This window comes from Hesperophylax consimilis, chromosome 15 (assembly GCF_061612785.1).
Source record: "Hesperophylax consimilis isolate HC1 chromosome 15, BYU_Hcon_1.0, whole genome shotgun sequence".
NCBI classification, from domain to species: domain Eukaryota; kingdom Metazoa; phylum Arthropoda; class Insecta; order Trichoptera; family Limnephilidae; genus Hesperophylax; species Hesperophylax consimilis.
Genome location: NC_142850.1, coordinates 11,696,614 through 11,711,794, shown reverse-complemented (window position 1 = coordinate 11,711,794; position 15,181 = coordinate 11,696,614). Strand labels below are relative to the sequence as shown.

Here is a 15,181-nt window from a genome sequence, read left to right as displayed (position 1 = left end):
CTGCATATGAAACCAAGCATTTTTATAGCTCTCTTTGTTATATCATTTACATGCAGAGTGAATGTTAACTTTTCATCAAATATAACACCTAAGTCCCTGATCTGAGCGACTGATGTCAATAGTACTTATTATTATATTATGATATTATTTAAAGAGTATTCATAAGTAACATGACTTTGGATTTTACGAAAACGAATAACTTGGCACTTTTGAATATTACGAAATAATGAGTTGATCACACACCAATGATACAATTTATCCAAATTAGATTGTAAAATATGGCAATCCTCTATACTACGTATCATTCTATATATTTTCAAATCATCAGAGAAGAGCAGAACTTGTACATCTTTAAATACACTAACAATGTCATTTATAAATAATAAAAACAGAATTGGTCCGAGGTGAGATCCTTGGGGAACCCCACTTGTGGCTTCGAAGATGTAAGATTCTACAGAATTTATTTTCACGCAAAGCTTTCTTTTACTAAGATATGTATGTATATATACTTTCGTGTTCATGTGTATGTATGTATGTACTTATGTGTACTACGTTATATATTTGTGTTTATTTTATAGAAAACTTTGTAAATTATAAAAAACATTTTTTTAACAATTTTCAAATTTTTTTATAATTATACCTACATATTTTTACACTAGACTTAAATTCAAACTAACCATTCCTCCATTGGGCACTATGGAACAGGCAGCTGCCTTGTGTGGTGCTCTAATGTATCTTCTCTAAATAAATGTATTCATCATGTCACATGTACTTATAAATAAAAATAAATAAATACTTCAAATAAGAACTACCAAAATTATCTTAATTTAATAAATACATAATTTAATGGTAAGGTCCTGTTTTCTGTCCTGGAATCTCTCTAGAAACATTTGCGATTTTGGTAATACATTCACCAGAAATAATTAAAATGTGAGCGTCGAGCAAACCCCCGTTAATAGAGTATTTTGTCGCCTTGAAGAACTTGTAGAGTCTGCAGAAAAGCTGTCTTGTGGCAACACAACGTGACTTTTTGTTGTTGTTGTTATTCTTAAAATTTTAGTAGTATCACTGTTTTATAATAAAAATAGTTAATACATAAATGTTGATATGTCCAATACAAAATTTTATCATGCATTACAATTATTACAAAGCCTCGTAAATAATGGTGGACAAATTGAAAAAAAATATGGCTAAAGAAGGAGGTGGAGAGAACGGCATAATACCCCAAAAAAATAATTACTATAATACTTTCGGCCGTGAAAATCTCAAATCATACCAAATCGATAGAAGTTCTTGAAAAACGTAAGCAAATTTTATGACGCAGGGATCACGGGTTTATAGTTTTTGCGGCTTGAGTAATAATATGTTTTAGTAAATAGTGTAGTATAAATGTATTCGGAGGATTAAAAATAATTAAATTTAATAATACATTTTTTTAGGAAGCGGAAGAATGAAATTAAATAAAATGGCGTTTAAATTTAAATGGAATTGATAAACGTCGATACCCAGCAGGCATCTTTGTTATTTTGCAGGGTAAGAGGGGACTGCTGGAATATTTTTGATTTACTTATCGGTGATATTATTGGTGTTCACAAATACATTCGAAATGTGTCCTCTTTAAAATGATTTGCCAACAGAATGTTAACAATTCATCGAATTTTTATTTGTATTAATATTCTTGTTTTCTTTCCAGGATTAAAAACAAACAAAAAATTGTACTTCCTGCAAATTGGATTACAAAGGTTATATGAAATATCCACGATAATAAAATGATGTAACTTGTGTAATACACCTCGATAAACCTATGTGAAAATAATAAATAAAATATAGTATAAACCTATACCCCGAATAAAAGCGTGTGATGTTTCGATTTATTTTCCATTACACTGTTTCTGTTCAACAATCGTATTTAAAAAATAAGGACGGGTTGTTTCACAGAATTTGAACAATTCATCAAACTTCAAAGTTTATTTTCAAGTTCTGTTACGTTTCAATTCATGTTCTATTACTACATAATTATTGACCAGTTGCTTCACAAAACTGAAATAGTAACAAAACAGTTACAGAACCTTCACAGAACTTGAAAATCGATTTTGAAATTTAATGGATTGTTCAAATTCTGTGAAACAACCCGTCAAATTTAAATAAATGAAATAATGTAACTTAATAAAAAAGTTGATAATTTTTCAATGGTTTCATTTATGAATAATATCTGTTGTTTTGTTTTGTAAATCGATATCAAATGTTTCTTAGTGATATAAAGTTTAATAATCAGAAGATGTGGAAAAAGGTATTTAAAACGTATGGTTATTAAAATTACTGAATACATAGGTATTTAAAGGTATTTAAAAAGGAATTTTATAATTTTAAAATATCGAAAACTATAAGTTGAAAACAGTGTTATTTTATTAGTGAAAAATGTAGGGTGACTGCGTGAAACATGACGAGTAACTGAAAAGTTTATCTGGGAATTCCGAGACTATAATATAGAGTGAATTGTTTGGAATTCTCAACTGGTAATTGAAATTTTTCCTAGGATGTTGGCTATGAGATATTTTCCACAAATGCAAACTTTCCAACGATCTGATATGCAATTTTTACTAGACAAAGTTTCATTAAAAATGTGACACTATTTCGCAAAAATGATTAAACTGTTTTAACAGTTCTCAAACAAATAACTACTAAAGTCTATTTACCTAACCAACCATCACGCCGTTTCTTCGCAGGAATAGGCAGAGAGGATGGACGGCCAAATAACTTGGTATTGGCACACACATCTTGCCTCATTCACATTCACACATCGTCTCATGCATACTCTCTTATTATTCTGACTCTTGATATGGCCTGACTCAAGTATCTGGTTCGATTGATCGTACCATGTCTTCTTTGGGCGTCCCTGACTTATATTACCCTTCACTCCTTACACTCCTTTCTCCTACTAAAGTCAATCATAATACAGTACTTTAAAGAATAAAGACGGTGTTCAGAAACTCGTAGTTTAAGCGGAACATGTGAATTTAGATCAGAAAGACAAATAAATTTTTCTTTTTTTTCCATTTTATCGCAACTGAAAGATTAAAACATTTTTGACTCCAGTTATACCTTTCTAAGCATTAAAATACAATCATCAGCCATTGCGACCGATTTTTTTTTAAATTTGTCAAAAAATAAAATTTCAAACATGATTTACTATAGTAAATGTTATTCCTCAAACTCTAAACCAAATTTGGTGTATAATATGGATTCATCAGTGTTTAGCTTGTACTTCATGTTACCGGATACCGTGTAAAAAAATCTTTTAAAATAATCAATAATTGCAAAGAAATCTTTAACAAGGCAAGTTATACCAAATACCTAATGATTTGGCAATGGATTTTTCACATTAACACGCTTATTTTTATAGCAGTTTTTTGGGATAAGGTAAGTATGAGGTGTTGATTTTGACAAAAAAAAAACGATCTCAAAATAAAACCACCTTCTTAAATAGGTTTCCTCTAAAAGATTTACCACATTTTTCGTGTACCTTTACAGTTTTTGTGCAAGGTGGAATAAAACCTACACGTAACACACAAAACGAATATAAACACACAAGATTATATTTTTAATGTATTATTTTCTCTTTAAATGTATTATGTAGATTATATTTTCATATTATAAAATGAAGGCCTCAGCACGGGCAAGCCACCCAGTGAGGCCAACATTACTGGAAAACTTGAAATGTAAAAAAATATTGTACCAAATAAAAAAATAAAAAACACTATTTCCTAGTGGAAAACTCCAACAGAGTGTCATGGATAAATTTCAAATGTTGGATCTTCTTTTTGGTGATAAAAATGACTGCTAAAAATTTTATAATTGAAACGTTTATTATTTTTTTCAGTCGTTGTGGTCTGTGCCAATCCTCTGACGGTTCGAGAGATAATGCTGGCTGCTGAGGAACTAAACATGGTTTCGTCTGGAGAGTACGTCTTCTTCAATATTGAGCTGTTTTCAAGGTAATTTTATTATTTTCTTTGGTAAACTTTGATACTTGGTGATGAAAACAAATACTTTCATTAAAAACCACTTTATTGAGTATATAAAGAAATATAAACCTTTGTCAGGGCTGTATAAATGCATCTATTATGTACCAGACCACTACAGTATGTACCAGACCACTACACCCGAAGTCGATACCATGACCTATTTAGAGTACCAAAAGGCAAAACCGACGTCCCGAAAAAGCATAACATGACAAAATAAAAAAATTTTAAACAATTATTTTGATTCAAACCATGATTTTTTATTAATTTACTGACCAACCGGTTTCGTTTAGCTCAAACATTATTAGGGTGCAAATTAATACTCTATTCTTTCTACAATAATATCATGTATTTTTAATGAAAATTTAATTACTTTTGACGGGAAAGAGATGAAAAAAAAAATAATACAAGGATTAATCCGAAAAGGTAGTAATTTATATACACGCCTAATAATTTTTTTGACTATTGTTACTTTTACCACCTCAACTGGTTTATTGGACATATATTATTAATTATTTTATTTATTTATTTATTCAAAAAACAGTTTTTAATATAAAAAACATACTCTGCACATCTAACTAGGGCATTCCTTTATCAAGATGTGCAGCAAGCAATAATTAACTGGTTGTAAACACAATTCTACTATTTCTTCTGCAAGCCATATGTCCAAGCTAACTCAGTCGGTTTAAAATACACCTAAAATTAGGATTAATTAACTACTTGTGAATGCAATTAGTTCTTCTGCTATCTATATTGTAAAGCTACCGCAACCCGTTTATAGGACACCTAAAATTATTAAGTAATTAACTGGTTGTAAACACAAGTTTTTCTACTGCTAGCCATATGTTCAAGCTACCGCGTCCCGTTTATAGGACACCTAAAACTATGATAATTAACTGGTTGAGAACACATTTAGTTCAACTTCTACCCGTAGATCCATGTCACCGCAACCCCCAGATGCCCAAGTCACCGTAACCCGTTTATAGGACATCTAAAATTATTCAGTAATTAAGTGATTATGAACACAAGTTTTTCTAATGCTAGCCATATGTTCAAGCTACCGCGACCCGTTTATAGGACACCTAAAACTATGATTATTAACTGGATGAGAATAAAATTAGTTCAAATTCTTTCCATATGTCCAATTTACCGTAACCCGCTTATAAAACACCTAAAATTATGATCAATTAACTGGTTGTGAACACAATTTGTTCTACTACTAGCCATATGTTCAAGCCACCGGGACCGATTTATAGGACACCTTAAAATATTATTTACCAATTGATAATGAACACAATTAGTTATTTTGCTAAGTATATGTCCAAGCCACCGGTTAGTAGGACAAACAAAAATAAATTACTAACCAAATGGTTGTGAACATACTTCCAGCCATTTTTTTGCAAAGGGCACTGGTTTATAGGACATTTTTCTTCTATTTATTTTAGTGTTACAAAATCAAAGGTAAGTTTTGTTACTATCATTAGCCTTGCTCTATAGTCTCACCAACACAATATGTACATTGAATCAATTTACTCTCAAATCTCGAAACAATAGTTAATGGTAACAACTAAATTCCGCCTATAAACTATTGTTAATCGAGTGCTGAAATCGGCTCTCAAATGACCACTTTGGTTCACCTACAATTTCCACAAAGGGATACAAATGGGTTTCAGTTACAATGGATAATGGAAATACTTAGACAACAAACTTCATAGTGAGGAACAATAGGAAACTGATATAATTTTTATTTCTAATTGACGTTACTTGGAGTATTCAAGATTGAGAAATCGAAATCGTAAATTGTTTTGACTATCGATTTGAAAATCGATAAACATTACGCACGTTAAGGTCTTATATCATGATAATTGCATTGAAATTGATTCAACAGGTAAAAAAAGGATATTTATTTCAACCCCAAAAAAGGCTTTCTTGCATGAAATCATAATTATTCAGTTAACACAGGATTACCGGATATAATGAAAAAAACAAAAATAATAGGATTAAAATTTATCTTAAGGCGATGCACTAAGTCGTGTAATATTTTAAATTTTGCCGCTATCAATAACAACCCTTATGTAGATGGCGATAAGGTTTAAATTCCCGCTTAACACCATCCGCCTATTTTGATTTATGCAAGAAAAAAACATGGCCAAAAAGTGCTTTTTATTTTATTTTGTGGATGTTCAGGCATAAATATTATTTTTTTTCCATCATTTTATAAATAACTTAATTTGCCACATTATACAATAAAATTATAACCGAAAATGGGTTCGTAAGTAGGAGATTTTGAACTTTAAAGCAGTTTTCATAGGCCTTTACATTATTTTTTTCTGGGCTTATAAAAAGATTTATCTAAAAAATACTCGATTATTTCAAAGGCCAAGATGTATTCTACTTGCAGTATTTAATTAAAGCATCTGAACCAAAAACACATGATTTTGCATTACTACGTATGGCATCGCCTTAATGAACCAATGTAACAAACGTTATGTATTTTTTAAATGTCAGCGAATATAACAAAGCTCCATAGCTCATGATAGAAGAAAGATTCTTGATGTTAGAGCTCGTCATTGGAATGTTTTTGTGGTGACATCAGATGTTCACAGTATAATTATAAGAACAAGATAAGTACTGGTTAATCATTCCGAATTCCAGCCTTGCTTATGGAGTAGTGTACGGATATATTAATAAAAAACCAATTGACGTAAGTAATCTTCATTGTAGAAATAATAATATAAAATACAATAACATAGCTTATGGGTTACTTCACATTTCTTACAGGTAACCCAAAAAAAATCCACCCGAAAAACCAAAGATTTTTTTATAACACGTCTTTTTTTTATTAAAAGATGCATTTAAAAATAATTTTTTTCGTTATGTCTGAGGATTCAAACTTCCTCCCAAGGGACGGACTCTTACTATTATGAACTTTTTTATTTATTTTTCTTTTGGTTTGATTGAGGATTGAACCTTTCTCCCCGGGGACTGGAGTCAACTTTGGTAACACCTCAGCAAAATTCTAATTAGATAGTACCGATATATATTTCGTGTATTAACTGCTGCAAATGTTTATTTATTAAATTTAATGTCATCCAATTTTAGAAAAAAAACGTTTGTTCATCGTGTGTGTGTGCATGAGTGCCACATAAAGTAAAGAGAATGCATTTTCATTAGTAACTAATTTATTTGCGGAATTTCAGCTCGATCGGATGTCGGGAAATGGGTTAAATTTCACTTCCAAAATTCCACTTCATTCATTTATTCATATATCAAACGAAATCGAAATTCAAATAAATGGTTTAAAAAAAATAAATACTATATAATTTAAATTTAAATCCTAGAATCATAATGTGTTTCATTGCTGTAATGTAATTGATTACCTATTACTTAAACTTTATCCCTTGTTATTAATTTTATGTAAAATCCTTAATTCTACTACTATTCGACTACTTAACCACCTGCATTGGTTATTTTCATTATATGTTTAACCTCGCAACATCTTTTAAGGACCTGATATTTCTTCATTAATTTCTTGTTTTATTAATTCTCCTTGTCTCGAATAATTCTGGTGCTTGTGTAAACAAATTAAGAAGATGAGAAGTAAATTTTTCAACCAATTTTTGTTCTCTATTTTCTATAAATACAGGGTTTTCCAATAAGAGGTGTTATTTTGATATTCAATCGTAAAAGATCAATGGTTTCGTTGCTTGTGTGGCACGTAGCGTCGTTTTGTTGGAAATAAACGTTGTCCAAATCAATCCTATTCAATTCTGGCCATAAAAAAATCATTAATAATCTCTCGATAGCGCAATCCATTCACCGTAACTGTTGCTCCAGCCTCATTTTCAAAAAAGTAAGGTCCAATGACTCCGCCGGACTAAAAACCGCACCAAACAGTCACACGTTGAAGATAAAGAGGCTTTTTAACAATAACTCTGGGTTTTCCGAGCCCCAGATGCGACAATTTTGCTTGTTGACGAAGCCACCGAGGTGGAAATGGGCCTCATCACTAAAGATAATATTATTAAAATTCACTCAAGTGAATTTTAATAATATAAATGCGTTGTCCATTTTTATGAATGGCGTAGTTTCTACTTGTCAAATAACAAAAAATGACAGCTTCAAAAGTAACATCTACTGAAATAGCGGGCTATTCAAAATAACACCTCTTATTGGAAAACCCTGTAGTATAAAATAAAGTCGTTATCCGCACCTGTCTCTGCGCTTAGTTCTTAGAAACTACGCAAAGTATTTTGATAGGGTTTTCACTATCAATTAGATAATTTTTTCCGGAACTTTTATAGATGTATGGTATATGCATATTATATTTATAGAAATTAATATACATATATTATACATCAGTACATGTCAGAAAGTAATAATTAAAGTTGTAAACTGTCAAACTGTTGTAATAAATAATCATTGAAGCTACTTTTAATTTGTAAATATTGTAATATTAAATAAATATCAACCAAAATCATTTATAACTGGTACAAATAGAACGGTATCGTAAGCATTTTTTTAAACATAATCTACACTCAGGGAAAATAATTCACTCAGGGCTTATGTCATCTTTGGGCATGCTATGAGGAGAGTCTTTTTGTGAAGGGAAATGAGTGAACATAGGCATTGAATAGACCGTAGAAATTATCCGTTCTCTTCTGATAGTTTTCAACCGTATACTAATGTTGGGCTTGCGTATTTCCCGACTGTGCAACGGTGCAAGCAACAATGAGGCTAGTTTTTCGGAGCATCTTAAATTGAAATACCAATTAAAATTGCCAATCCCAATTAGCATATGGCATCATAATTTGGGGCGGTTGTGCACATTATCTTATTGATCCATTACAAAAAGCCCAAAAAAACGATAATACGTGCTATCAACAAGCGACCGACAAGATACTCCTCCACTCGACTCTTCGCTGAATACAATGTCTTAAACATACGGCAACTCCACATAAAATTTACTCTAATGCATTTTTTCTACAAATATAAGAAAAAACCCTCGTACACCACAATTACACCACCAGAACAATAACCAACCGACACTACAACGTATCTACACTACATAACACGTCAGCTCGAAGACATTTCATGTACCTAGCTCCCAAAATATTTAACCTTCTCCCTTTAAAAACCGAAACCCAACCCCTTAAATTTAAAAAAACTAATATCAAAATGGATAAGTTCACTTGGAGACCACAATATTAAAAAATTGGTACATAAATTAAATAATATTATAATTTTATCAACTAATTATCAATTATTATTAATATTTAATACTATTTTTATTACAATAAATACACTTAGAAACCATGATTTTAATCAAATATGATTTAAGATTTTCACGGCCAAAAGTATTTTTGTTATTTTTTTTTGGGGTATTATGCCGTGTTGCGCTAACTCCTTCTTTAGCCAACGTTTTGGACAGCATTGCAGTGTCCATCATCAGGGCAGATGTGTTATTTGAGGTTGTGTTAAAAATGTGAGCTTATGTATGAGGTTGTGATACCGTGTTGCCAGCTCCAACCCTCTGAGCTAAACATTAACGTATCATTTTTATTTAAAGTGGTTTTCTTCGTTTAGCCCTGGTGTATCCGTCAATTACCGGATACCAAGAACTATTAAGCTTAGCTCCATCGTCTCTATTAATGTTTACGGGATTTTTATGAATTTCAATGGCCTCCGTAATCAGCCGTGCTCTATAAGTTTTCGGTCTCCCCAGGATTTCTGGAACAAATCCAAAGTAATGCCCGGTGTCAATCTTAATTCTCTCCATAGCAAAATTAAATTTACAATGGAACTGGAAAACGAAGATAAAATCCTGCCCTTTCTAGATGTGGAGGTGATGCGGAAACACGATGGTAGCCTAGGGCATACTGTATATAGGAAACCAACCCATACGAATCGGTACTTACACGCTGATTCGCACCACCACCCAGCGCAGAAGAGAGGACTTATCCATACATTGGTGACCCGAGCGACCAGAATATGTGAAGAACATAAAATCGGAGCGGAACTTACGAAGCTGACCGATGCACTGGAGCGTAACGGCTACCCAGCAAGTCAGACAAGGCAAATCATAAGAGCCAAATCTGCACCAAACGAAGACAGAATTGAACAAGAGTCGAAAGGCTGCGCCTTCCTGCCTTATGTGCACAATGTGACAGACAAAATTGCCAGGCTATTGAGAAAGGAAAATATCAAGACTGTCTTCGGAACAACAACAAAGATACAGGACTTACTGAGGTCTGCAAAGACTAAGTTTCCTCTGGAAACAGATGGAGTGTATAAACTCAGCTGTTACGGATGTGACAAGGTCTATGTAGGCCAGACAGAGCGGACTATCTCCAAAAGGATTTCAGAACACTTCAGAGCTTGTAAACTCGGCCACCCTGACAAATCGGCAATTGCCGAGCATTTGATTGACACCGGGCATTACTTTGGATTTGTTCCAGAAATCCTGGGGAGACCGAAAACTTATAGAGCACGGCTGATTACGGAGGCCATTGAAATTCATAAAAATCCCGTAAACATTAATAGAGACGATGGAGCTAAGCTTAATAGTTCTTGGTATCCGGTAATTGATGGATGCACCAGGGCTAAACGAAGAAAACTACTTTAAATAAAAATGATACGTTAATGTTTAGCTCAGAGGGTTGGAGCTGGCAACACGGTATCACAACCTCATACATAAGCTCACATTTTTAACACAACCTCAAATAACACATCTGCCCTGATGATGGACACTGCAATGCTGTCCGAAACGTTGGCTAAAGAAGGAGTTAGCGCAACACGGCATAATACCCCAAAAACAAATAACAAAAAAACATGATTTTAATATTTGTAATGCAATTAAATTTGTATAATTTAATAACTTTTAATTTAATTTAATTTGTATAGTTTTATTACTTACTTATTATTTAATTTAATTGTATAATCTTTGAAGGTACACCCACCCTGTCCCACCCCGGTATAGGTGACTTATGGTCACCCCTTCGGAGCTCTCGCATGAATCTAATTTTTTTGAATAAACGGCTCTACAATTTATATAAATGAAGCTAGGCCTTCAAAGTCCCCGCATACGGTGTTATGAAGCGGTATGCAAGCGCTTACAAGTACTAAACTAAGGACAACACAGAAAAATAAACAACAAAACAATCAAGTTCAAGTGTCAGGCAGATAGTTGGTGGAGGGGACCCACACTCCAGTACCTGTAAACACATAAAAGTAAAGTAAACAATAGAGTGACGGGAGAGTTTCGCCGAACCACGACTGGCAGTCCTGTTGAGAAATTGGTGGTGGTTGGGGCGACTGGTGCAGGTCAGGACTTCCACACCCCTTAGCCGACCACCCGGTGGTGCCCTGAAGATAAGTATTGGAAAAAGAGGGATAAAACCCTAAAAAACCTAGGGAAAAGAAGCGTCAGGAGGTCGGAGGCAGGGTGGAGGTTACCCCAGCCCGCACAGTCACCCCTCTGACCACCAACGCTCATCAGGGGTGGCGCAGGTGATTGGCGGAGTCCCCCGGTAAGAAAGAATAATAAGAAGCTCCAGTCGTGCATGCGGGGACGAGGCCCGTTATCCAACCCCTAATGGGAAAAATAAACAAAACAAAACAGACAACGGAGTTCAGTTCTCGCCTGTAAACTCGTTGCTGTTACTAAAAAAAAAAAGAAAAGAAAACTGGAAAAAATACATGTAAAAAGAAGAGAAAATAAGAGGAAAAATGAAAAACAATAATCAATCCAAAAAGTGCCACATAAGGGCAACGGTAAATAAGTAAAAACAAAAGTAAAAGTGTAAAAATAAGATCTGCATGGTCTGTAAAGAGGACAGTAAGTATTGAATAAGATAACAAAGTAAAGTAAGAGAGATAATTAGTAAACACAAATATATAAGAGTGCTTACAGTGTCTGTAAAAAGAAAAACAGTGTGTTAACCTTGACAGGGAAAAAGAAACATATGAAGAGAAAACAGAAAATAAGAATTAAAAAGTACAAGACAAGTTAATTAAAAAAACAAAATATAAACGAATGGAAATCATCTGCAACAGCTGGTACAGTAAGAAAAAGAAATAAGATAAGAATAATAAAATAAGAAAAACAGAATAGCATATACAATAATGAAAGAGTTGCAAAAGAATAAGTCATGGCGCAGGAGCAGTACACCGGGAGTTCCCAATTATTACACTAGTCAACGACTCTAAGCACAGGCCATCTCTCAACCCAGATCCTAGTAAACTTCCTCAAACATTCGAAATTCACACTGTTAGAAACAAGATCGGTGTTCCACACCGGTCTAATGGGGACATTCAGACCTTCTATCATTTCGTCTCTGGCATCCTTCAAAATCTCACAGTGCCACAGAATGTGCTCGGCCGACTGGTAATTATTGCCACAAGCGCAATTGGGGTGGGTGGACAGGGCAAAGCTGTGAAGCCTTCCCCTGAATTCCCCATGTCCTGAAAGGAGCTGCGTAACGTGATGGTCCAGTTTGAGGAAGGCCCCTTCCATTCTGAGTTTAACTGAAGGGAAGAAGGAGAAGGTCCATCTTCCCTTGCTCGACCTATCCCAACGGACCTGCCACTCTTTGAGCGACAGGTCCCTCATCGTTCGGAGCAGTCCTGGGAGAGTTCCTGGTCCACCCGGTGTCAGGACGACACCAAGGTGGTTGGCCGGGGATCCACGGATTAATCGCTGCTTCGCTAACACCTCCCTAATTTCTAGATCGATTGGTAATATACCAGCCAAAATTGGCAAAGCGTCCGAAGCAACGGTTTGATATGCCCCAGATAGTGCCAGCAGGGGAGTGCGCTGACCCCCAGTGAGAGCAAGAAGTATTAAGCAGTTATCCAGGCGATGCTCCCAAACAGAGGCGGCATATGCGACTTGCGCAACATATACCCCCTTGTAGAGAGCGTGCAAAGCCGGTCTGCGAAGTCCCCACTCTGCCGTGGAGATTCTTCGAAGCTTCAGGAACAGCGACTGAGCCCTGCAGGATACATCTTTGACATGAGCCAGAAAGGAGGACGATCGATCTAGAGTGACACCTAAATATTTAACGTTATCCACAAATTTGATATTAGTGTCTCCCATACGGATGGTAGGGTTTCTTGTCTTATTGAAAGAACCCTTCATCAGGAGGCCCATAGTCTTCTGGGGAGCGAAGGTCATTTTATTCCTCTCCCCCCATTTAAGGAGGGTGTCCAAACCTTCACCAGCCTTACGTTCGACTTCTCTTCTACTGTCCCCAGAGACAAGATACATTTTATCATCCGCATAGTCGATCATGATACATCCTTCAGGTAAGGGTAACCTAGAGGAGTCATCGAAGGTTATGTTCCAAAATTTAGGACCTAGTGCGGAGCCTTGAGGACACCCCATATCGGTTTCGCGTTCAATAACAGTGTCACCATGAGAAATGATAACAGTTCGGCCCGATAAATAGTTGTCTACTGACTTAAATAGGGTTTTTGGGCAGTTCCTATTTTTAACCTTGATACGTATCATGTCCCACCATGCGAAGTCGAAGGCACCAGTTATATCGAGGAAGATTGCAACTACATACTTCTTTGTACAAACCTTCACCCAGTTAAGCGCAAACGAAATGGCGTGCACGGTGGATCTACCGGAGACGAAGCCAAATTGGAGATCACTAGACGGGGAGAGTGATTGTTCTAGCCTATGCCGGATAAGTTTTTCCAGGATCTTGCCAAGCACTGGAAGTAAGGTGATGGGCCGATAGGCCTTGACATCAGTTAGTGACTTACCGTTCCCCTTTGGTATGACCCTGAGCACGCCTCTCTTCCATTCAGAAGGGAAAATTCCTCTTCTCAAACACGTTTCCATCACTTGGAAGAGCTCCTCCCTAGCGTGGATCCAGACTTGCTTCGCTATCACGCCATTAAGTCTGTCATGCCCTGGTGCCTTCTTAGGACCCAAACCCTTAATTATTAGGTCGATTTCTGCTCTAGTGACTGGAATGACTCTATCCTCTTGGGCGAGGTCTCTAGGTGGAAGCCGTGCCAGGAGTCTAACCTGTTTATGGTGGTCACTTTCCCCAATTACTGATTCTACAGGAACTAACTTGCCCAAAAGGGTATTGAGAGTAGAGGCCACATCTATCGTCTCAGCGTTCCTACCTTCTGTGATCCCAATGAGACTAGACAAAAACCGATCCGATCCTTTTCCGGATTTTTCAATTGCGCTGTGGATTTCCCACGGGTTGGCGTTTCCCACATTATTAACCCAGTCATGCCAAGCAGCTCGTTTCGCAAGGAGAACCGCCTGTTTGAAAGTTGCCCTGGACCTCCTGAGAGCTGCCTGAAGGGTAGCTGTCTCCTCCTCCGTACAGCATCCCCTCCTGGACAGTCCCAAGGCCCTGTAGGCTCCTTTATAGGCCCCCTTCAGCGAAGTCAGCTCAGGTGACCACCACGGCGTTCTAATTTTCGTCTTTGGGTTTGATCTGCCCAGAGAGGAGTCAGCCGCAGATACAACGGCAGAATTGAAAAAGTTCCCCAAATTGTCCGGATCACTAGCTGCTACGTGGTGAAAATCCCTTAATGTATCTCGTAGCGCCTCCCCAAAGTTATCCCAATTCGCCCTAGAGGTGTTGAAATTCCAGGAGGATCTCGGAGTTTCAGTTTTCTTAACACCTATTGTAAATGTGATTAATCTATGATCCGAAACTATTGCGCATTCATGGACCCTCCATTTAGATATCCTGGCCGCAACTGATCCAGAGCAAAGAGTTAGATCAATGTTGCTCTCTCCCATTGTGTTTGAAAAGGTAAAGAACGAACTCTGTTCGTTAACGATACAAAGGCCTTGCGCAGCAATAAGGTCTTCAACGGCGTCAGTCCGTGATCGTACTGAATGGTTTTTATTATTGTCAAACCAAAGAGGAGAGCGAGCGTTAAAGTCCCCTCCGATAACTACGTTACGACCTTTAAGCGCGTTTAGGGCGCGCGTCAGACTCAGGATATGTGGTCCTACCGGATTCCCCCATTTAAAATAGACTGAGATCAGATAGATCTCAGTATCAGAAAATTTAATACATACACAGGTTTGGTACTCATTAGACAGCCCTGCCAGAAGGAGGGGGCTGATCAATGATGTATTGACCAGAACACCCGCCCCCGGCGATGAGCCGACTTCG

General features: G+C 36.0%; 1 protein-coding gene across 1 annotated transcript in view; it reads left to right on the top strand.

Moving 5' to 3' along the window:
- The window catches only part of LOC149417296 (atrial natriuretic peptide receptor 1-like), a 513,733-nt gene that overhangs the window by 297,231 nt on the left and 201,321 nt on the right, over positions 1 to 15,181 (top strand). The window contains exon 5 of the mRNA XM_089640190.1: positions 3,881 to 3,995. Within this exon, the coding sequence (XP_089496316.1) occupies positions 3,881 to 3,995 (115 nt within the window). The remainder of the gene's footprint in view (positions 1 to 3,880; positions 3,996 to 15,181) is intronic.